This window comes from Brassica napus, chromosome A9, assembly GCF_020379485.1.
Source record: "Brassica napus cultivar Da-Ae chromosome A9, Da-Ae, whole genome shotgun sequence".
In the NCBI taxonomy this organism is placed as follows: domain Eukaryota; kingdom Viridiplantae; phylum Streptophyta; class Magnoliopsida; order Brassicales; family Brassicaceae; genus Brassica; species Brassica napus.
Genome location: NC_063442.1, coordinates 5137832 through 5160958, shown reverse-complemented (window position 1 = coordinate 5160958; position 23127 = coordinate 5137832). Strand labels below are relative to the sequence as shown.

Sequence of the window (23127 nt, the reverse complement as noted above, 5' to 3'; positions counted from 1 at the left end):
ATTGGGTCCCGGCCCACCTTATCTTTTATCCTTAATATATGCATTTTCGATCAAAATTTTTTTTATCATTTTTCTCAATTAAGATTCCTGATATTACAAACAAGTATATCCAGTGTCATATCAGGTCCATTGTAGAAACAAGCAACAAAAGCAAATCAAGATATTGTAGCAGAGAAGCCTTAATGAAGATTTTAAACTATCAACTTGTAGACTACACTTTAAACACCTCCATTGCAATAGTCTCTCATAAGAAACTGAAACATTAAATTAATAAATAATTCAAAAAGGATGAAAGATAGTGAAAAAGAGAAGAATCCGTTTTTCTTTGAGATATTATACAAAACTGTAAAATATTAAATAGCCAAATGTCATTTTGTAAGTGGGTTTACTTTTAAAATACAAATTTTAGTTACATAATAATTTATAAGTATTAATATTTAATATATGAGATATGCATTATATATATTATGTCACTATTGATGCTCTTAGAACATTCTCATTGATTCAAATATTAAAAGTAAGTGAAAAGTAAAGAATATGAATTAAAAAATAAACGAGAGAAATTATTTTCGGAGGCACTCTCTCTTTAGATCCCAAAAGATTCACTTGCAATGTACCGCATTATTAATGATTACAGATTTTACAGAAATAAATAAAAATAATTATATATTTAGTTTTTGAGGAATTTATGTGGGTATCTAAACTAAAGATGTTTTTAGGTTCTATTTTTTTTAACTACCTCGTTTAGGTTCTATCTAAACAAGCATACGTTGATCTTGGATACACTATAAAAAAACCCTTTTACAGATGGGCAGCCTTCCCCTGTTTGGGCTATTGCTGGTCCAGCGTATATATTGTTTTATATGATGGACCTATTATTAATTGCGATAATTTAAATCAGCATATGACTATTGGCATCCACACATTTATTAGGAAACATATGACAGATGGGCAGCCTTCCCCTTTTACAGATGGGCCGCTACATCTTCGGCGAGCGATAGGAAACGAAACTGGTAAGCCAACAAATCACGACGACAAAAATTTCGGACTATTGCATCCACAAATTTATTAGTTGATTTATTTTTCACTCACACAGTTATGAAGATGTCTTATAAAACTAGTCGAGTTGTTGTTCTCACACACTCATCAGTGATTCCACGTACGGAAAATAATTGAACACTAGGAGGGGAATGGTTTTATTTTATTTTAGGTATTTGACAACCAGACACATAACCATCGATCATTGGGTAAGCGGTGGGATATCACTTGTTGCAAACCATATAGTGTTACCACGTGACTCGGACTTCTGATCTCTGTACCTTTTTATCCAATGTTTATTCAGCTTATTATAATTCATTAGAGCACCCCCATTAGTGAACCCCATGAAAGGGGTTCACAAAGTATTTTTTTATTTTTTTTTTCTTGGTTTGATTTTTGTTTTTAAAAAAAAAAATTATTTTTTTCGGACCAATCGCGGGCCACCACGTGCCGTGGGGCCCGCGCTACAGTGATGAACCAGGTTTATTGGGAAGAGATAGAGAGAGACAAATTCATCACTATTCTTTATTTTAATATATTTTTTTTTTTTGAATCTGTGTGAACCCCCATAAATTTATTAATGGGGGTGCTCTTAGATCGCAAATCTGACCAAATCCAATTATTAAGACTACTGCAGAATTTTTCATTAATTAAATTATCTGACCAAATCCAATTCTTAAGACTACTGCAGAATTTTCATTAATTAAATTTAACTTTTTCTTTTGAATTCATTGTGTTTTTTGGCGTATCTAGCGTGGTCAAACCTTGGAAACTCTTATTTTTTTGGTTTAAGGAAACTCTTATTTTTTTGGTTTAAGGAAACTCTTATTTTTGCCAAAATAATCTAAAATTTTATTATGATGCTATATTTTAAAATGCTATAAATTTCAGATATCTACTAGTATTATATACTGGACAGTAGAAGTAGACACATCGTTTTATAACGTATATGCATTGGAAAAGCCAATTCAGACACTACTTATCTCTAGTAGTCACCTTTCTTTTCACTTCCATTTTTTCTGTTAAATATAAATCCAAAACCAAAAGATAAGAAGAGAGAGAAAGAGGAAGAGAAAGAGTTAAAAAAAAAAACGAAAAAGAGGATTAACGATGGGAGGAAGAGGTGGAGGAGAGGAATTAGAGTCACTGTTGAAAAGCCATAACCCGGCGGAGGAAGATGGTCGAGGGTTGAAGAAGAGAGTTTGGGTTGAGACAAAGAAGCTATGGCAAATCGTTGGTCCTGCGATGTTCAGTAGATTAACGTCATATTCGATGCTTGTAATAACCCAAGCTTTTGCTGGTCACCTCGGAGATCTTGAACTAGCCGCAATATCCATCGTTAACAACGTTATTATCGGCTTCAACCTTGGCCTCTTGGTAAGTTTTCATTTTTTTCGTGTTTGATTAACTTAATACGAGAATACCTAATTAATATAAACGCCGTGCAGCTTGGAATGGCGAGTGCGTTGGAAACGTTGTGTGGGCAGGCATTTGGAGCAAAGAAGTATCATATGTTGGGAGTTTATATGCAGCGTTCTTGGATTGTTCTCTTCTTTTGTTGTCTTTTATTATTACCGACATATCTTTTCACAACTCCGGTTCTCAAATTTCTTGGCCAACCAGACGATATCGCTGAGCTTTCTGGTGTTGTCTCCCTTTGGGCCATCCCTCTCCATTTCTCTTTCGCTTTGTCTTTCCCGCTTCAACGTTTCCTCCAGTGCCAAGTCAAAAACCACGTACGTAATTCGATCTAATCTTCTTTTTTTTGATAATAATGAGTATTCCAACCTCGAGTTTTCTAAATGAGATCTAGATCATGGTTCCATATCGCATGGCTAAGCAAATGATAACTTAATTCGTGATAGAAATCGAACATGCTAGTATTAAAATATTACGTTTTGACCCAACATTTTTTTATCACTGGACTACCACCCGTTTGGTTTGATTTAATTGCTTTCTTTTTGACTAAAAGTTTGATTTAATTGTTATAAATGCGAATATTTATTTTGTTGCTTTGCTGTTTTGTTTGCAAACAATTTTTTTTTCACATGTTTGTTTCTATGCAGTGATTAAACTAAATTGAAAATATTCAACTTAAAAAAATATCAACTTAGTATTATAATAACTATGTCTAAAATCATAAAAAGACATACACAACGAATGAACGAAAAATACCTATGAATGCTTTTAGGAGTCTAGATTTGTTTATAATAAATCTTTATTTGATGACAAATTTTGTGACTAATCGTTTCTTTGGGGTTATTTAGGTGACTGCCTATTCGGCTGCGGTTTCATTGGTGGTTCACTTTTTGGTTTGTTGGTTGTTTGTTAATGGGCTTAAACTCGGAGTCGTGGGAACTATGGCTACGATTAGCATATCTTGGTGGGTCAACGTTTTTATTACACTGGCTTACTCTGTTTGCGGCGGCTGTCCACTCACTTGGACTGGCTTATCATCCGAAGCCTTCACCGGGCTTTGGGAGTTTCTCAAACTCTCTGCTTCTTCCGGCGTCATGCTTTGGTACCATATGAATATACATGCTTTTGTGACATTGTCTAATGAGCCAGTCACAGTCTTTAACGGTAGATGTTTTGTTTTTGGACAGTTTGGAAAACTGGTATTATCGGATTTTGATTATAGTGACTGGAAATCTTCAAAATGCTCAAATAGCCGTTGACTCATTGTCTATATGGTAAGTCATTTTGTTTTTTTTTTTAACACAGGTAAGTCATTTTGTTTATGCTAGTTTATTCATTTATACTATCATGATGACTGATGAAGAAAAAGTCATCAATCATATAATCTTATCGCATGGTTACGTCTACTTTTTGGGTTGTTGCGGAAAGGTCATAATAGGCTTGGTTTTTTTACTATCTTTCTTTTGTTTCTAAACAGTATTATATTATACCTTCAAGTATGATTAACTAGTGCAAAAAAAAAAAAACTGTTGGCAGCATGGCAATAAATGGATGGGAGATGATGATTCCTCTCGCTTTCTTCGCCGGAACCGGGTAAAATAAAAGTTCATCTTCTCTATTTACTGATATCTAGATCGGTTTAATCCACTTTGATACTACCATATAAAGTGCTACTTGGAATAACATACTTTTAAAGGAACGTTATTTTCTGGAAGATGTAGGAAACAAAAACATAACATTTCGTATATGGGTTAGATCCGTCTAACTTCTTATATCTTCTTCCGTGTTTGTTTTGTATGCATGCTTCTTGTTTTTTCCCAACATGTCGTGTTGGCTGAATAAGACTTTACGAGGACACAAATTAGAGATGATTCCTCCTTTCTATTCTGGCTTTTTGTTGTCCATTTATTTTTATTGTTATCATGGTGCTTTTGTGTGGAGTATATAGATAACATTTTGAGGCCATAAAATTAGCCGCCTGATTTATGTGATAGGAAATAATTGATCTATATAGTTTAATTATACTTAATTAAGGATTAGGTTGTTAACCAACTATTTGTGTGTATGTTAATCTTAATCTAAAACCTTATTAAATTCCTTTATCACAGAAAGAAAAAAATAATTAGATGAAATATAGAAGAACAGTCAAGATGCTAAAAAATCAATACTTTGATAGCATGCCCTGACGGGCTTCCTTCGCAGCTGGTTAGACCGTGAATAGATGGACGCTTCTGATTAATTATATATTTAGATTTTAGAATGAAACCCTTCACAGTCTACTTATTAGCTAAACTTATACAAAATGTTAATCGTCTTTTGACTGATTATACACTAAGATTATACACTAATCATTGCAGTGTACGTGTGGCAAACGAGTTAGGAGCAGGTAACGGGAAAGGAGCAAGATTTGCGACGATTGTATCAGTAACACAATCGTTAATAATCGGATTATTTTTCGGGGTGATAATAATGCTTTTCCATAACCAAATCGCTTGGATATTTTCTTCAAGTGAAGCTGTCTTAGTTGCCGTTAATAAACTCTCTATCCTGTTAGCTTTCACCGTACTTCTTAACAGCATTCAGCCGGTTCTTTCGGGTACGTTACAATTTGATTATTTAACTTATATATCAAGGCAACGCTTTTTCTGTTAACTTTTCATTTGTGAGCAGGTGTTGCGGTTGGATCAGGCTGGCAATCATACGTGGCATATATAAACTTGGGATGTTATTATTGCATCGGTCTTCCATTTGGATTTCTAATGGGATGGGTTTTTAAATTTGGTGTTATGGTAATGTCAATTTTCATTAATCTATTGTAATTTATTTTTTTGATATATGTAACTATATATTTTGTGATTTTACAGGGTATTTGGGCTGGTATGATCTTTGGAGGCACTGCAGTTCAGACACTGATCTTATGTTTTATCACATTGCGATGTGATTGGGAAAAAGAGGTAAAATTAATATATTGCATATTTATCTTTGATTCGTTATGAGAATTCAAAAGAAAAAATAATAATTCAAAATTAGATTATAAAATTTTTAAAACTAAAATTTGCAGGCGCAAAAGGCAAATGCTCGTGTTAACAAATGGTCCAGCACTATAAAATGAGGATTAGAATTGGTAGTGAAAATGTTCCGAGGAGTACATGTAACTCATGCTATACTTAAAGGGTCGAACAACACTCAACAAAAAAATTCTTGTCGTATTTAATGAATAATTTGTAGTTTGATCTTTGTGTTTAAGATGGTATATCTTGTAATCAAAATGTGATACTTAATGTATACTGCTTCAAATATTACAGATGTTATCTGTAAATTTCAGTAAACGCAGTAATACAAAAATGCCTTTGTACATTTCATTCTAAAAACCTGTATTGTGTGCCAATATCAGAAAATGGTTACATATTAAACTGGCTATAAACTAGTTTTTCATAGTTACATATATATTGCTTTTACCACTACTAGTATGTTATCACTTATCACCAATTCACAACTTAACTCCATTTCACTATAATTGTTTGAACATGTTACCATAATCAAATACGGTTTATGTCTTTTTGCAATGGGTCTTTCTTTCTTTCTTTTCCATCTCCATGTCAATACGTCATTATTCTGAGATCAACAGTAGATAGTTAACATAAAGCTAAGAACACCCCCATTAGTGAACTTACGGGGGGTTCACACAGATTCCAAAAAAAAAAAAGTATTAAAATAAGGAATAGTGATGAACTTGTCTCTCTCCACCTCTTTCTAGTGAATCTGATTCATCACTGTAGCGCGGGCCCCACGGCACGTGGTGGCCCGCAATTGGTCCGAAAAAATAATTTTTTTTTTTAAAAAAAAAACAAAAATTAAACCAACAAAAAAAATATAATAAAAAAATACTTTGTGAACCCTTTTCATGGGGTTTACTGATGGGGGTGCTCTAACATATCATATCCAACGGATGATTGATAAAAAGCAAAAAATCAACATATCAATCAAACTCAGTTGTCCATTCTTCAAAATCTAATCCCCCTTGGGCCATGGTAGTTGCATGGCTTATTGAACTCTTGACTATGTAAAACTCTTTTATTCCTATAAATAAAAACAAATCGGTTTGCTAGAGATTTTTATGTGTTACTAATAACATTTGAGAAAAGTTAAAAAATATTTCTCGACGGTTTTACTGTGGGCCTAACCCGAACTAGTTGCTCCAAAGGCTTTTCTTTGAAGGGCCCAAAAGCTTGCATTAAAAGTTTTGAAAAAACGCGCCTAAATCGAAAATTCGCAACAGAAAAAAAAAAAGAGCGCTAAAGAAAACTAATATGATTCGTTGGTTCACATACGACGCGGATCGCTAGACTTAAAACAATCACAGCCGTTGATAATACGAAAGATCTAACGAACGAAAACAATCTACGCTTCTTTTATATATAAACCAATCTCAGTCTCCAAGAAACTCATCAGCAACAACCAAACCTCTCAGATTCAAAATCTCATCTCTTTGCTAATCTTCTCTCAACCACATGGCTCGTACCAAGCAAACGGCGAGAAAATCCACCGGAGGAAAGGCACCAAGGAAGCAGCTCGCGACCAAGGCGGCGAGGAAATCAGCTCCGGCCACCGGAGGAGTGAAGAAGCCCCACAGATTCCGTCCCGGGACGGTGGCGCTAAGGGAGATCAGGAAGTACCAGAAGAGCACCGAGCTCCTGATCCGCAAGCTCCCGTTCCAGCGTCTGGTCCGCGAGATCGCGCAGGATTTCAAGACGGATCTGCGTTTCCAGAGCAGCGCCGTCGCGGCGCTCCAGGAGGCGGCGGAAGCGTACCTCGTCGGGCTCTTCGAGGACACGAACCTTTGCGCGATTCACGCGAAGAGGGTCACGATCATGCCTAAGGATATCCAGCTCGCGAGGAGGATCAGAGGCGAGAGAGCTTAAGGAAGATCGAAGCGTTTTTGATTTTGCTTTTGTAGTCAAGTTTGTTGATTAGGTTTGCGTGTATGTTGTTCGATGAATTGCCTCAATGAATCAGTTTTATCATATCCCCTATATATTATTTGAGAAGCATTACAACTTCTTTTTGTAGCCACATGTCATCACTAGGTTGATTCTTAGAATCATTAGAGAAATATGTTGGTCCATCTAATTATATAATAAACTTTTTATTAAACTAACAATAAATTCATCATTAATGTACTTTATTATTTCCTTTAATAAAATTTACGGAATTACCTAATGTGGCTAAAATATATATGACAATTAATGATTTTGAATAATAAAGATTTGATAAAAAAAATTAGTGTATCTTCTATCATATTTGTTTAATTTAAAACTATTAAATAAATTAAACAACCACAATAACCATATAATAAAAATTTAGATTTTTCTGTATATGTTATATTTTGAATTTTTAAAAACGACTATAAATTACTAAAACTGTTAAAAACCTCACATTCAAATTTTGTGATCCATTGTTTAAAATTTCTGTTATGAAGAAATACAAATGATTACAAAATTATATAAGTAAAAATCTAATTTAACTAATTATTTTAATATATATATATATATCGTTTTAAATTAAACTATAAACCATATAAAATACATAAATAATTTAGTTTCAAAATTTACTTTGAAGAATTTTTTTGATAAAAGTTTTGAACGAACATTGACAACTTATTTTTAAAAAATATAAATTACTAAAACTATTAATCCCACAATAAAAATTTTGTTATCAGTAATTTAATATATGAGTAGAAATCATCATTTAATAGACATTAATATTAAAAATATATTAAAATATACTATGTATGTTAGTATCATTTAAATTTAATTACATATCCTATCAAATATAAAAAAATATTTTTTGGATTAATAAAATTGATTTATATGTTCACACCAATTTAATTATATATCTAATAGTTAGTGACTTTTAATTATTCAATATATATTTATTATTTCATAATATGTAAAAATATTTAATACATAAAATAATTTTTATATATAATGTTCATCCCGCGCAATGCGCGGGTCTTAACCTAGTTCTATCTTAATACTCAAATTCACATTCAACTGTTGATGTGAGATAGATATTTAATAGTAAAAACATAAAAAACACAAAGTAAGGTCTCTGATAATTACCGAGGAGATTAACCATATTAAAATTTTGAAAAACACAAAGATAACAAAAAATCAAAAATTATTTTAGACTACCATAGATATCAAAAAATCTATATGGCTTCAACATCCGTTTGCAAAGGTCGCTTCAACTATTGAATTTTTTTTTGTGGGCCGTCATATCGCATTGTGGGTGGACATATTTGTTGTATATATTGCTTTTGATTTTATCTCATCCAATAATTCAAACTCATATTTTATATAATAATTTTTTTAAGAATAATTAAAATTATATCAAAATTAAAGATTTTTTTATCTATAAATAAAAACTACTCACATTTCATTTGGATACAGAAAAAATGTCATTTTTTTATAATCAAATATTGCTTTTGATATTATTTAAAAATAAGCTTAGTATAATAATTTAAATAAATATTATTAAAATTTAATTTATTTCAGTTTCTAAATTGATTATTACTCATTCCGTTTCAAAATAGATGATGTTTTAGAGAGTTTTTGATGTTTCAAAATAGATGATGTTTTCATATTTCAACGTACTTTTTAACTTTATCAAAACTGTGTAATCAATTATATTTTGTAGTATGTTTTGTGATTAGTTGAATAATTTTTAATTTATATTTTAATGATGATTTTTAGACAAAAAACAAGTTTCTTAATATTTGCGTCCTAACCCTAAAACTTTGTGTATTTTGAAACAGAGGGAGTAATATGTAATTGTTATGTTTTAAAAAACAAAATTATGAAGTAAAAATTGTGGGGTAGAGTGTTGAATTTTTTAAAACAAAACTATTATAGATGTTTAGAGTGAAATGAATGTTGAATAAATGAAATGGAAAAAAGAAAATATGATGTGAAATGTTAAAAAGGAAAAATGAGAATGTTGATGTAAGACAAGAGAAACTATGAGAAGATAACTTGTTATTCATATGTTGTTACGTACAAGGTTATATACACAAGTTACAGACACAAGATAACTATCAATCTCCTCGTCCTTATCTCTAACTATAACCACAATATTCTCTCCAATATACTCTCCTACGGATATATCGGTTCTAGACCTCTAGAACCTTAACACTCCCCCTCAAGTTGGAGCGTGTGGATTGCACACTCCTAACTTGGACAACAAGTAATGAAATGCAGAGCTCCCCAATGCTTTTGTTAGAATATCCGCCAGCTGCTCGTTGGTCCTTACGTGCCTCGTTGCTATCAGCTTAGCTTTTACTGCATCTCTCACACTATGACAATCCTTCTCTACATGTTTCGTACGCTCGTGGAACACCGGGTTCGCAGCAATGTAGATAGCTGACTTGCTATCACAGTACAAGTCCATTGGACTATCATGTTTTACTCCAAGATCAGCAAGCAACCTCTTCAACCACTTCAACTCCTTCAACGCATCAGACATTGCTCTATATTCGGACTCAGCTGAAGAGTGAGAAACCGTATCCTGTTTCTTGGTTCTCCACGCCACCGGCGAGTTTCCCAACAACACTACGTAAGCTGAGAGTGATCTCCTCGTTAACGAACATCCGCACCAATCAGAATCACAAAACGCGCGTATTTGCAAGTCACTATCAGCTCTAAGCATAATGCCCTGACCTGGACTTCCCTTCAAGTAGCGTATGACTCTCATCGCAGCATTCCAATGCTCCTCCCGTGGCTGATGCATCACTTGCGACAGTACGTGCACACAATAACTCAAGTCCGGTCGAGTAATAGTCAAATACACCAGTCTACCTACTATCCGACGGAACCGCACGGGATCTTTACAGAGTGGACTTCTCTGCTCTCCTTGTTCTTCTCGCAGAAGCTTGTGGTTCACTTCCATCGGAGTAGACACAGGTTTACTCGCAAGCAAACCAACCTCATTTATAATATCCAGTGCATACTTCCTCTGAGACAAAAACATCCCCTCGGGTCCTCTCGCAATTTCTATGCCCAGAAAATACTTTGCTCTTCCAAGATCTTTCATGAGAAAACACTTACTCATATACTTCTTGAATCTCTCCAACATTTCAAGATCATTTCCTGCTACAATCAGGTCGTCCACATAAATAAGAACACGCACACAGCTTCCATCTTTCTCATAACAAAACAGAGAGTAATCTTCGTAGGATTGTACGAAACCAAAGCTCTTTAAAGCCTCCGTCAACTTCTCAAACCAGCACCTTGGAGCCTGTTTTAGTCCATACAAAGATTTTCTCAATCTACATACCTTTCCTGGTTCATCAGAATGAAACCCTGGTGGCAATCTCATGTATACTTCTTCCTCCAAATCTCCATGAAGAAACGCATTACTCACATCCATCTGGTGCACCTCCCAGTTCTTTGCCACTGCAACCTCCAGTAGTGTGCGTACCGTATCCATCTTCGCAACAGGCGCAAAGGTTTCCTCATAGTCCACACCTTCCACCTGATGATTACCACAACACACCAGCCTCGCCTTGTTTCTCTCTAATGTTCCATCTGCGTTGTACTTGATTGTAAACACCCATTTACTTCCAATTGCTTTTTTTCCTGCAGGAAGATCCACCACATCCCATGTACGATTCAACTCAAGAGCATGAACTTCCCCTTTCACGGCCTTGTTCCATCTCTTATCTGCAAAGGCCTCTTTGTAATTTTTAGGTATCACCCCAGCACTAACGGCTGCGAGAAAGGCCTTGTGGTAATCTGAGAATTGATCATCAGATACAAAATCAGTAATGGGATAAAGTACTTGTGTCTTACCTGGCACCGCCGAGGAGACATCTGATCGCAGGCCGGTGATGGTGTCATGTTTATCAGAACCGACTTGTGCATTGTAGACTACATAATCTTGTAGTTTAACTGATGGAACTGTCTTTCTATGTCCACGTCCAAGAGCCTCTTCTGTCGCAGTCTGATCACTAACTTGCGGTGTTACTTCCTGCACTTGTATGTGCGGCTCAGCTTCTGTTCTCTGAGCCACCTCCGTATCAGCAGTAGCTACTTCACCAGCAGTATCGGCCGTGACTACCTCTCCAACAGTATCAGCAGTGATTACTTCACTGCTCCCCCTTACGGAGTAAATTTCATCATCACACACAGACATCATCTGCGGCACCATATCAGTCTCAGCTACTTCCTTTTCTGCATAAGGATAACACTCCTCATCAAATACCACATCCCTAGAGACAAAGAACTCATTCTTCTCCATGTCATACACCTTCCATCCCTTCTTTCCAAAAGGGTAACCAACAAAAACACATCTCTTACTCCGTATTCCAAACTTGTCTTTGTCTCTTCTTGCTTGATGCACAAAGCACAAGCACCCGAATGTCTTCACCTCTCCATACGATGGTGGCTTCCCGTACAAGCATTCATACGGCGTCTTTCCATTCAGTACTTTCGTCGGCGTCCTGTTTATGAGATAAGCTGCTGTTAGAACACTCTCTCCCCAAAACCGAACAGGAAGACTAGCCTGAAAGAGTAGCGAGCGCGCGACATTGAGTATATGCCTATGCTTTCTCTCTACGCGCCCGTTCTGCTGAGGAGTGCTCACACAAGATGTCTGATGAACTATTCCTTTCTCTGCAAAGTAGTTCGACAAGCACATAAACTCTGTCCCATTATCACTCCTTACCGTCTTGACCAGTTTACCAAACTGTCGATGTGTAAGACTGAGGAAATTCGGCAACACTTTCTTTACCTCACTTTTTTCAAGCAGTAGATGGATCCATACAGCTCTTGAAAAATCATCTACAATTGTGAGAAAGTATACTGCCCCACACGAAGAAGATACACGATAGGGTCCCCAAAGATCAACATGAATCAAATCAAATGGAGCTAAACTTTTATTAAGACTTTCTGAAAACACTTCTCTTGTTTGTTTAGACTGAAAACAAACATCGCATCCACCAAACTTGTTTGGGACGTCTTTAACACCAGATACAAAAGGTAAAAAACTCAAAACACCATAAGCAGGATGTCCTAGACGACGATGCCACACAGCCTGATCCTCTGAAGCTTTAACTCTGTGACCCCTCGCCACTGTTACATCCCGATAAACATAGACACCATCTTTAACTTCACCGGCTCCAATCAGAGTCCTCGTAAAACGGTCCTGCAAAATACACAAAGTATCTGTGAATACAGCCAAGCAACCAGTTTGTCTCAGTAACTTCGCAACAGATAACAAGGTACAATTCAAATTTGGAACAAATAAGACATGATCCAATTTCAACTTTGCGGACAAACGCAGACAACCACTTTTAGTAGCCATAACCTGGCTTCCATCCGCAAAGCTCACTGGACAAGGGACTATATGTTGAACATCAACTAACAACATCAAGTCCCCTGTCATGTGATGCGACGCGCCAGTATCAATGATAACCTCACCAGTTTGTACCATACCATTCAACCGATCCGGGATTGGAGACGGCTTCTGACGTTCAAGCAATGATGTGAGAGACGCCCATTGTTCAGGAGTCAACTGTGGAACTGATGATCCTTGACTACCGGCAGAGTTTCCAGCTTGAACCGCATTAGCTCGTGTGGAGTTTGATCTTCCTCTGCCACCTCTTCCTCTGCCACCTCTTCCATTTGCTTGATTTCTTTCTGTAAACCACTCAGGGAATCCAATGAGCTGCCAACATTCCTTCTTCTCGTGTCCAGCTCTGCCACAGTTGCTACACACAGTCAAGAAACGACTCTTTGCAACCGCAGCCATCGCCGCACTCACTGTTTGATCATCATCTCCTTCTCGCTGAACACTTTTCATCGTAAAACCTACTGACGCCTCCTTCGACTCAAGGCGTGTGCTCCCCAATCTCTTTTCTTCTCGGATCACTCTTTGATAAGCAGAGTTAAGGTCTGGCAATGGTTCCATTTGAATGATATTTGTTACAACATTGCTGAACCGTGAATCATCCAAACCCATTAGGAACTGGTGAACCTTCTCTGCTTCATACTCCTTTGCATAGATCTCTCCTGCTGCACACGTACAAGTCGGAATAGGCTTGCAGTTCAACAACTCTTCCCATTTTTCGACAATTTTCCAAAGTAATCCATCACACCAGAACCGTCTTGTTTACACGAAGCAAGCTCGGCTTTGAGTTGATGAACACGTACGACACTCCCCACAGAGAAGCGCTTCTTAAGATCTGACCACATCTTGCAGGCATCCGGAGAGAAAGGCACGGTTGACCTGATCACCGGAGAAATAGAAGCCCTGATCCAACCCACTATCATTGAGTTAGCCGTCCTCCACATCTCAGCTTCCGTCGGCTTCTCCTTCTCATCTGGAATCTTCAAACTTCCATTCACAAAACCAATCTTACGTTTAGCACACAGTGCATTCTCCAGCTCCAGCGCCCACTCGGAATAATTCTCTCCGTTCAAGATCACAGACGTGATCGACGTACCAGGATTGTCCGAGGGCGCCAGATAATATGGAGACATCCTACTCTCGAGCGTAACCCCTGATGAACTCACCAGTTCTTTACTGTCACCCATATTTCTTCTTGTCTATGAACGAAACAAATTTCAAGCCTTGTGTGGCTCTGATACCACGTAAGACAAGAGAAACTATGAGAAGATAACTTGTTATTCATATGTTGTTACGTACAAGGTTATATACACAAGTTACAGACACAAGATAACTATCAATCTCCTCGTCCTTATCTCTAACTATAACCACAATATTCTCTCCAATATACAGGAGATATATCGGTTCTAGACCTCTAGAACCTTAACAAAAATGGAGAAGGTGTTAAATCCATTGTAGATGGTCTTAACTTCAAGAATCATATGATCATGTATAAACGTCGATGATCCTACGACCATGCATAATAGCCGATTTGACTCTACGATCGATTATAAACAGCGTTTTTATTACCTCACAGCAGGGTATATTGCTGATATTTTGAAAACCTGTCTAATCTTACACATTTTACGAAGTATCAATTTGCAGGAGGGTATTGAGCGATCGAAAAGATTAGTTATATCAAAATTAGGGAAAACACAAAGATAAAAAAAAGAACAAAATTATAGTACACTTTCAGAGATAATCAATTATAATATGCAGACTTATATAGAGATGAATAAATCTAATTTCATAAACTAATATAGAAATGTATAATAAGCGATCTCGTAATCCCCAAAATCTCCTAATAGTATGTACGAATAGCTGGGTGTTCAGTTATGCACAACCGACTAAAAGTGAGAAAGTTACCACCTACAAATCATAAACAAGAAAAAAATATAAAAACTCACTAATCTCTCGGTGGAATGTCAAGGGATTTCGTATGATGCAAGGAAGCAATCAAGTTGAAAAAGCCTAATATATTTGAGAAAGTTATCAACTTCACCGATCACAACGCACGATAACTATGACAATTTTTTTGGTATCACCAATCACCATAACAGTGAGTCAGTGAACAAGTGTCAAACATATAAAATGTCCCACCACGTTTGAACTTTGGGACATTCAGTAAAAAATTTCTGTAGTGACTGTAAGTGAAGGGGAACAATAAACTCAAGAAAACGACGGACATGTGAGAGGGATCAGCTACAACAAGAAAAAGATAATTTGTTTGTTTTAGTCCAAACAAAAAGTATGAATTCACAAACACAAAAACATGGCTTATATATGAAAGCTTCAGTTGTTGCAGACAATGTCAAAAGTGAAAGATAATATTTCAAAGGTTGATGATATTATGTGTTGCTAACTTTCTATCAATAGTCATTCTAGTGGCACGTTTGGAACAACTAACTTCTGTGAGATTCACACAAAGAGGTTACTATTTTGCAAGGAGGATCAGAGGTGAAAGAGTCTGAGGAGGGAGTGATGATTTGGTGTCTAGTGTTTTTGGGTTTGATGATTTTCAATTTGCGTTCTTTTTTTTGGGGTTTATGTAATTTATATCTTTGCATTATTTAGAATTGGTTTGTTGGCGGGATTGTCTATGGCTCCATGTAATATGTTTGTCGAAATTCTCCAAATAATATTCTCATGTTCAGTATATAACGTAGTACTTATCCTAATCATTTATATTTCTGCGCATTCGACGGGATTTGCTATTTGCCCTATTCTTCTTTCTAGTTGAATCATTTATACTTCAAAACATTGGAGACGCCATTATTAAGAAAATTACAATGCTTAGTTAATATATAACATTTTCCTGAAATAGCCCCCTAGATATTATTTTGAGTATGACAAAAGCACTTTCTTATCTTCATGGGGTCATGCATGTGCATTTCAATTGTAGCAAAGGTATAACTTTCCATAAATAGTCGGCCTAGACTTGATCAAAGATATTCCTCTTTTATAATCTCTATACTATGTATTGTAAATGTCGTTGGAGATTGGTGAAAAAGGGTCTTAAACGTGGCCCCTTAATCCTAACATTGGTCACTTAATGCGTGCTTATTTGATTTAATTGCGTTGTTGTTTCCTACTTGTTTGATGGCGTCGGTCAAGATGAAAAGAACAAACGATAAATTACCAAAATAAATTGAAAATCCAAAATAGGTTGTTGGACAGCCGAATAAACTGGGACAATGATATATTGTGTTGTCATTTCTTTTGTATAAATCCAAATATTATAAAGTTTACTGCTTTTGAGTGGAAAGAACCAAGCTAGCAAAATTTTATGAAAAAGCGCAAAAAGACAACGTTTCTCCAACATCCGTCGTTGTGCAAAAGCAAAAATATATGCAAATGCTCCAACGCGGAGATAAATTATTGAAACGAAAAGGTCCAACAAATTAATAATGATGATAAATTTTCCAAAATGTTAATAGAAAATAAACGTGTCAAGTGTCAACTATCCGGTGATATTTTCCTGATTGACCTACGAGGCCACGACTAGGACTCGATCGACCAGAACCATTCATTGTGTGTTACTATCACCGGAGAATTTGATATTCTTACTGGATACGTACCACAGAATAAAATGGTTCGAATGTTGTCCAAATTTAGTGGGAATCATGACGATAAATATTGAGCCAATAATGGTAACAAGGTCAGCCCCTATGGATCAATCCTTGTCGATGGTCGAATAGACGGCTAATTTGGCTTTGTCGTTTATTTATAAGTTTTTGTTTGTCGTATTAAAATTGTGTTAAATTAACCGCAAATATATAACAGAATAACATATCACAAATTTCACATTTAGAAAATATGTAGTTAGGGATTGGTCAATGTATATTTCATTTATTCATGTGTAGTTATGGTTGATGTTGCATACCCTTGACCCTTGTTGTAAATTTGTTGTAGCAATTCTTGTATCCTACTAAATAGTAATAGAATAAAGATGTTTATAGTAGTCTCATGTTATAATAGGTCTTGGATACTTAACACAAACGAATACATGTGGATTATATTTACCCATCTAAGCATTGCATATATATATATGTGCCACAAATATGATTATCCACAAATTAATCAATAATTTCTTTACGGACCAATTTGCCAGCTAAAACGCAAGAAACTAAAACAAAAGAACTACACGAAGAGGGATATGAGAGACGTGTGGATCCATGAACTTGCTGATTATCGCTTACTAAAATTATTAGCAATATTTTTAGTCAAAAAAAAATTTACGAGCAATATTATTGTTTAAATATGCACGAGCATAATCATTAGATAGATAAAAACTATATAGATTACTACAAATTTCTTAATACGTAACATAAGGTAAAATGACGAATAATGATACAAATGATTGGTCATGTCAACTGTGGCTGTACGGAAAGGGGAAATTGGAGCGTATGGCTAAGAAAAAAATAATATTTAGCTCCATAGCCAAATGCCCTACCATACATCCATATAGAGTGTATTTTCTATAATATTACCCTGCTAGCCTTCAACGCAACCTGCAGTTCAAAAAAAAAAAATTAATTATCCAACCAAGCAAAAATTACGCGTGGTCATCAGAAAGTCACACATCTCCCAAAAGTAATTTTTTCTTCTTCGTCACTTTCTAAAAAGGTGAAAAGTTTCTGGCCGATATTTGTTGAATCGCAGAATCAAGCAGCAGATTCCACCGTATATTGCTCTTCCATCCACCGCGGAGGCATCGTCTTCCATTCAAACTCGTCACTCGTCATAGGTTCGTCAAGCGAACGCGCCGATTCGAAATTCAAAGGAGATTCATTAGAGTTCGTAAGTGTAATCGGCATGAACGACCACCATAGCCTCATCTCCTTCATATTGGCGATTAGGTTGAGATCTGTTGCAATATTGTAAGTTCTCTGTTTTGTGCCACAGATTATATTATTTCCATGCTTTTTCCCCTTATGTGGAATAGATTCGGCCCTAGTCTATTCTAAGTTGATAAATCTAACCCATCGTTTATGTTGCCTGTCCGATCTAGTAAGCTGAGGCAAACAAATTGATTTAGGGTTGAACTTTTTTTGGTTTGTCGTACTCATTTGTTTACTGCGAAGGGGATAATCATTTTAGAATGAAAAGTCCTTTTACGATAAAACAAATTTAGTTCTCTGTGAAATGGAATATCTTATGGAACATGTGCTATTTGAAATGGAAAATCTTAGTTTTAGACTACTTACGTGCCATTCCATTCTCTGCTATTTCTGAAGAATCGTATCAAAACTAATATATTATTCGTTTTCCATTCCATCTGACCTTCAGTTCCTTTCCATATATATATTCTATATTATTTCAGATGGTATAATTCTAATTGCATGTGTTATTTTTTTACTCGCATAGGCTATTTTCGATTGACACAACTAAACATTTAGCCTAAGCAGAGAGTAATTCATATACTAGTAGCCTATCTCATATGTTGCCATTTCCTTTCAACTTGTATACTAATGTGTGCTTATTTTTCATTGTGTTTTTCAGGTTTGTCAAGAATGAGTTGGAAGGATAATAGTATTTCTATACTATTTTAAGAAATGGAACAGGTATTCTCTTATTTGTCACGTTTATTAATATATAATGTACTATTTAGTAAGTTATATTTCATTCGATGTCTGAAAGAAATGGTTCAATCTTGTTCTTTGTTGTTTCATGTTCCATTGATATGAGTTTTGTATCGATGTATACATGTGTTTTATATTAGTCTTTATATGATTTTGTAAAGAAAAAATAATATATCTGAATGTAAATAGAACATAATTTATTATGACATCAAATAAAACAGAATACAGTGTGATGTTGAATGGAAATGATATTCATATTATCTTGTCTCTTCCACCTCTTTTAATGCCATTAATCTTTATTTCTTTTCGCTACAATCAACCTGAATTTGGTGTAAGCATTACATCATTCCATGTAATCATAGACACTTCAAAATTTTGGACAATATATATGTATTTTGCTATATCGTTTGTTACATTTTCTATTCTATATGCTCATGTAGAATGAAAATGCATGTTACATACATTTTGAAATTTGGGTTTAATTTATGAAAGATTGAGTTTGAGGTTGGATAAAAGTTTATATTCCATATAGGGTTTAGTGATTAGTGGCTAGGGTTTAGTTTATGAAAGATTGGGGTTGATATTGGATTAGGGTTTATATTTCCGTGTAGGGTTTAGTTTATGTATGGTTGGGGTTGATATTGTGACAAGAATTACCATCTTCCATGAAGGCATAACCATATCAATATTTGAAAAATATGTTAAGATGAGTTTTAGATTGTAACTACATTTTCAGATTTTCTATTCTATATGCCTAATGTAGAATGATAATGTTTATATACTTTTAATATTTGGGTTTATGGTTTATATTTGGGTTTAGGGTTTAGGGATTAAAGTTTAGGGTATAGTATTTTGTAGGTGAAGGAGGTAAAGATGGAATTAGCATTAACTTCTTCGATAATATCATAGACATTTAATATTTTCACCAATATATATTATGCTATTTATTTAGTTCCATTCTATTTAGGTCGAGAGTTTATATTTGAATTTAGGGTTTATATTTGAGTTTAGGGTATAATGATTATGGTTTAAGGTTAAGTATTTAAGGGTTTATGGTAGGGTTGTTATATGGTTTATTATTGAGGGGTTGGGATGGGATTGGTGTTATATACTATTTTGGTTGGAGGTGGGTTAAGGTTGAACACAAATGCATTAGTTCTGAAGAATAGTCTCCACTCTATTTTAGATAGTATAGAACAATAGTTCAAATTTTATATATCTTTATTTTATTTTATTTTTTAAAATTATTATAATTAGAAATTAGATTTAATATTTGAGTTTTAGTTTAGAGATTCGAGTTTAGGGCGTAGTATTTAGGTGTGGAATTGAGTTTAAGGTTTCTAGTTCTGTTTCATATGAAGGTGTTCTGTTTGTTTCTATCAAACATAGTACTTTTATAAATGGAATAAAACATTTATATAGCACAGTTAACATATACGTGGTAAGAAAGCATGTGACGTGGATATATTTGCTTGATTTGTTAGTTAACAGTACACAGTGAATGTGATCCATCTATTAAGTCATCGATGTCATCTCTCCTTTTGTTTTGACCGGTAACTTGTTTTCAGTAGGGGTATAACCGGCTTGGGAGAAGGCAAAATATTATTCACTCAATAATGTCAAAATCATAGTCATTTGCCTAATTATACTCTAGATTTTGGCTATCTCGCAAATTCACCCTTTCTTAAGCCACCGTGTCATTCTTTTCTAGCCATCAAAATGATTCATACGAATTGAAAAAATCAATACTATAACATTAAATTCATTAATCATGTATTTTTTTCTTACTTCATTAATCAATGTAACAGAAAACATCAATGTTCATATATCATGTTATGCTATTGAACATAGATAAATTAGAGCCATTATTTCTGAAGCTTTCCTTTATAATTAACAGTCACATTCTTTCTTTTGAAAATAAAATTAACAAGCGCATTCTTTAATCAAACATATATTACATTATTACTGTAAAATATTAATATTACGTCTATATATATTTAATTTTTAAATCTCAAATATCTATATATATATATATATATATATGTGTGTGTGTGTGTGTGTTTGGGCGTGTACGTAGGCATGCAGTTGTTCGTTTTATAATACGATAATAATTTTAAGTGATATGTTACAAAAAAAAGTGATAACGACAATAATCTTAGACTAATATATACCATTTAGGCAATTTTAAACACATAAAAGAATTTATTTTTGCTTTGCATAATATTTCTAAAGCAAAAGTACATACTATCATTTTCAATTTAGGACCATTTATCTTCTTTTTTAATGGAAATTTGGGCCTCACCACATAACCATTTCTCTATATATACATCCACCCTACTTAAACCCTAACACACATATGCACTTAAATTCTCATCATTTTCCCATAAATAAAAAAACACCATGTCCTTCACCACAAACCCTCACCGTCGCCGCCTCTCAGCAACCACCACAACTACAGCCGTAGACTGCCATAAACAAGTCCGTTCATGGCGCCTCCTCCGCACCATCGTCCAACTTCTCATCCCATCTTGCTACTGCACACTCGTAAATCCAAATGACAATCAAGAAGACAAATCTCACCGCCAAATCAAACCAAGAACCTCCTCAGTGACCACAAACTCCTCATCTTTCACTGGAACAATCTTTGGTTTCCGACGTGGCAAAGTAAACTTCTGCATCCAAGCAACAAATACCAAAACCCTAAATCCAATCATTGTCCTCTTAGAACTCACCGTCCCTACCGAAGTCTTAGCTCGCGAAATGCAAGGAGGCGTGCTAAGAATCGCTCTTGAATCAAACAATAGTGACAGATATGATTCACATCAAGATTATTCTTCTTTTTCTCTTCTTACAACACCTTTATGGAACATGTACTGCAACGGTCGGAAAGTTGGTTTCGCCATCAAAAGAGAGCCTTCAAAAGCCGAGCTAGCCGCTTTGAAGGTGCTTACTCCGGTGACCGAAGGAGCTGGAGTTGTTAATGGAGAAGAGATTAACCGAGCGAAGAGTGATCATATGATGTACTTAAGAGCGAGTTTTAAACGAGTTTTTGGATCGTTTGATTCAGAATCTTTTCATCTCATCGATCCACATGGGATTATCGGACAAGAACTAAGTATCTTCTTTTTTAGATCGTCACGGAAATGATCTTTGGATCGTTTTGTTTTCGAGCATATGGAAATCAATCGGTGCACTATACGTTGGGATGATATCGAGACTCATTGGTGTTTTTTACTGTTTCGTTTAGGCAAACTAAACCGATTGATGTGAATCTCGTAATGTTCTTTTTTAGCTATGCTTGATTAGATGAAAATGTAATAAGCATAGTTTTTTTAATGATCTCAACTTTTGTATGCAGTAGTGGTGACCATGTGTGTTCATGTGTTTCTTGTAGTGCACAGGCTTTTAATCATCTATATGATATATCTATGTGTATATCATTACATTTGCTTTCTATTATTATCAATAATTTGGGGAATAAAGTTAATATTTATAGTCGGCCATCTTCGTTACTAGAATGTGCATGCATACAAGCAAACATGATAATTATTATATAACTAATAGCAAAAGCAAATTATACATAGTTACATGTCTTAGATCATTATAATAGTTATAATAGTATAATTTACAAACCAATACACATATATAAATATTTGTATATCATTAGTTATTTCTATCTAAGATGCTAAATTCACATCGTACATATATTCAAACAGTATATATGAAAAATAAGGCATCACTTGTTTAGCTGACTCTCCCATATAATAACACACGATTGAATGCAGTGCTAAATCATCATCCAAGCAACTATAAGCAGACAGTCTTTGAGACTTTGACCATAAACTAAGTAACTAGATTTCCACCCGCACGGTTGTGCGGGTATATATTTTCACATTTATATATGTAGACATTTGTTTTACATAATTATTATATATTTTTAATGTTACTCACATATTTAAATGTTTGTATAATTATGCCAAATATAATAATTTTATAGTTTTCATGCTATAAATTAAACTCATCACATATATATATATATATATATATATGTTGCTTATTATATATTTGTCTTATTGAATTTGCGTTTGATTACTAAACTAAATTTTTTAATGCATGAAACAACATATATGAAAATAATTTTGTATTTAATTTATTTATAATCATGATCCGTAATTAAAATCGCTAGATTTTTTTAGTAATTTCTAATGTTTATTAACTTTATATAATAAATTACTGTATATTAAAAAGTTTAAGATAAGTTAAATTTTTATACATGTATTATATAGTTTACTAATATTAATACGTTCTTCCAACATATTATATTTTTAGCATAAATATTTTATATTTATGAAAATAAAATATGTTAACTTATCAATTTAAAATAATTTTATCATATTTTGTTCAGTGTAACATTTTTATTTTAAAATGATAGATATTATTATAAAATTGGTAAAATAGGATATAATTTTATTCTTTTAGTAACATTTCATTACTAATTACAAAATTAGTTAAAAATATTTATATTCAATTTATGACAATTAAGATCTTATTATAATCCTTTTCATGAGATTTGTTAGAATTTTATTTTTTTATTTTTAAAATAAAAGATATTATGATTAAAGTAGTTAAAAATATTATGTAT

At 34.3% G+C, this 23127-nt stretch overlaps 3 protein-coding genes across 3 annotated transcripts; all 3 read left to right on the top strand.

Annotated features, from left to right (window-relative positions):
- The first annotated feature begins 1956 nt into the window (after nt 1–1956).
- On the top strand, nt 1957–5814 carry LOC106441252 (protein DETOXIFICATION 27-like). Its single transcript, XM_013883082.3, has 9 exons — nt 1957–2415; nt 2487–2774; nt 3306–3559; nt 3645–3731; nt 3994–4050; nt 4815–5053; nt 5128–5246; nt 5322–5411; nt 5519–5814. Exons 1-9 carry the CDS (start codon nt 2149–2151, stop codon nt 5567–5569), a joined length of 1452 nt encoding a protein of 483 aa, XP_013738536.2. The 5' UTR covers nt 1957–2148; the 3' UTR covers nt 5570–5814.
- Nucleotides 5815–6798: 984 nt separating this feature from the next.
- LOC106441254 (histone H3.2) lies at nt 6799–7481 on the top strand. The gene has a single exon (XM_013883083.3). The coding sequence runs from the start codon at nt 6969–6971 to the stop codon at nt 7377–7379; it is 411 nt and encodes a 136-aa protein (XP_013738537.1). The 5' UTR covers nt 6799–6968; the 3' UTR covers nt 7380–7481.
- A 13362-nt stretch (nt 7482–20843) lies between these two features.
- Nucleotides 20844–21908, top strand: LOC125577762 (protein MIZU-KUSSEI 1-like). Its single transcript, XM_048739510.1, has one exon. The coding sequence runs from the start codon at nt 20886–20888 to the stop codon at nt 21630–21632; it is 747 nt and encodes a 248-aa protein (XP_048595467.1). The 5' UTR covers nt 20844–20885; the 3' UTR covers nt 21633–21908.
- Nucleotides 21909–23127: the final 1219 nt, after the last annotated feature.

Excerpts from the sequence above, each read along its gene's own strand:
- LOC106441252 (XM_013883082.3), top strand. The coding sequence starts at position 2,149 with ATGGGAGGAAGAGGTGGAGGAGAGGAATTAGAGTCACTGTTGAAAAGC. Across the intron at positions 3,732-3,993 it reads GTTGACTCATTGTCTATATG|CATGGCAATAAATGGATGGG; the intron begins GTAAGTCATTTT and ends AACTGTTGGCAG. Across the intron at positions 5,412-5,518 it reads GATGTGATTGGGAAAAAGAG|GCGCAAAAGGCAAATGCTCG; the intron begins GTAAAATTAATA and ends TAAAATTTGCAG.
- LOC106441254 (XM_013883083.3), top strand. The coding sequence starts at position 6,969 with ATGGCTCGTACCAAGCAAACGGCGAGAAAATCCACCGGAGGAAAGGCA.
- LOC125577762 (XM_048739510.1), top strand. The coding sequence starts at position 20,886 with ATGTCCTTCACCACAAACCCTCACCGTCGCCGCCTCTCAGCAACCACC.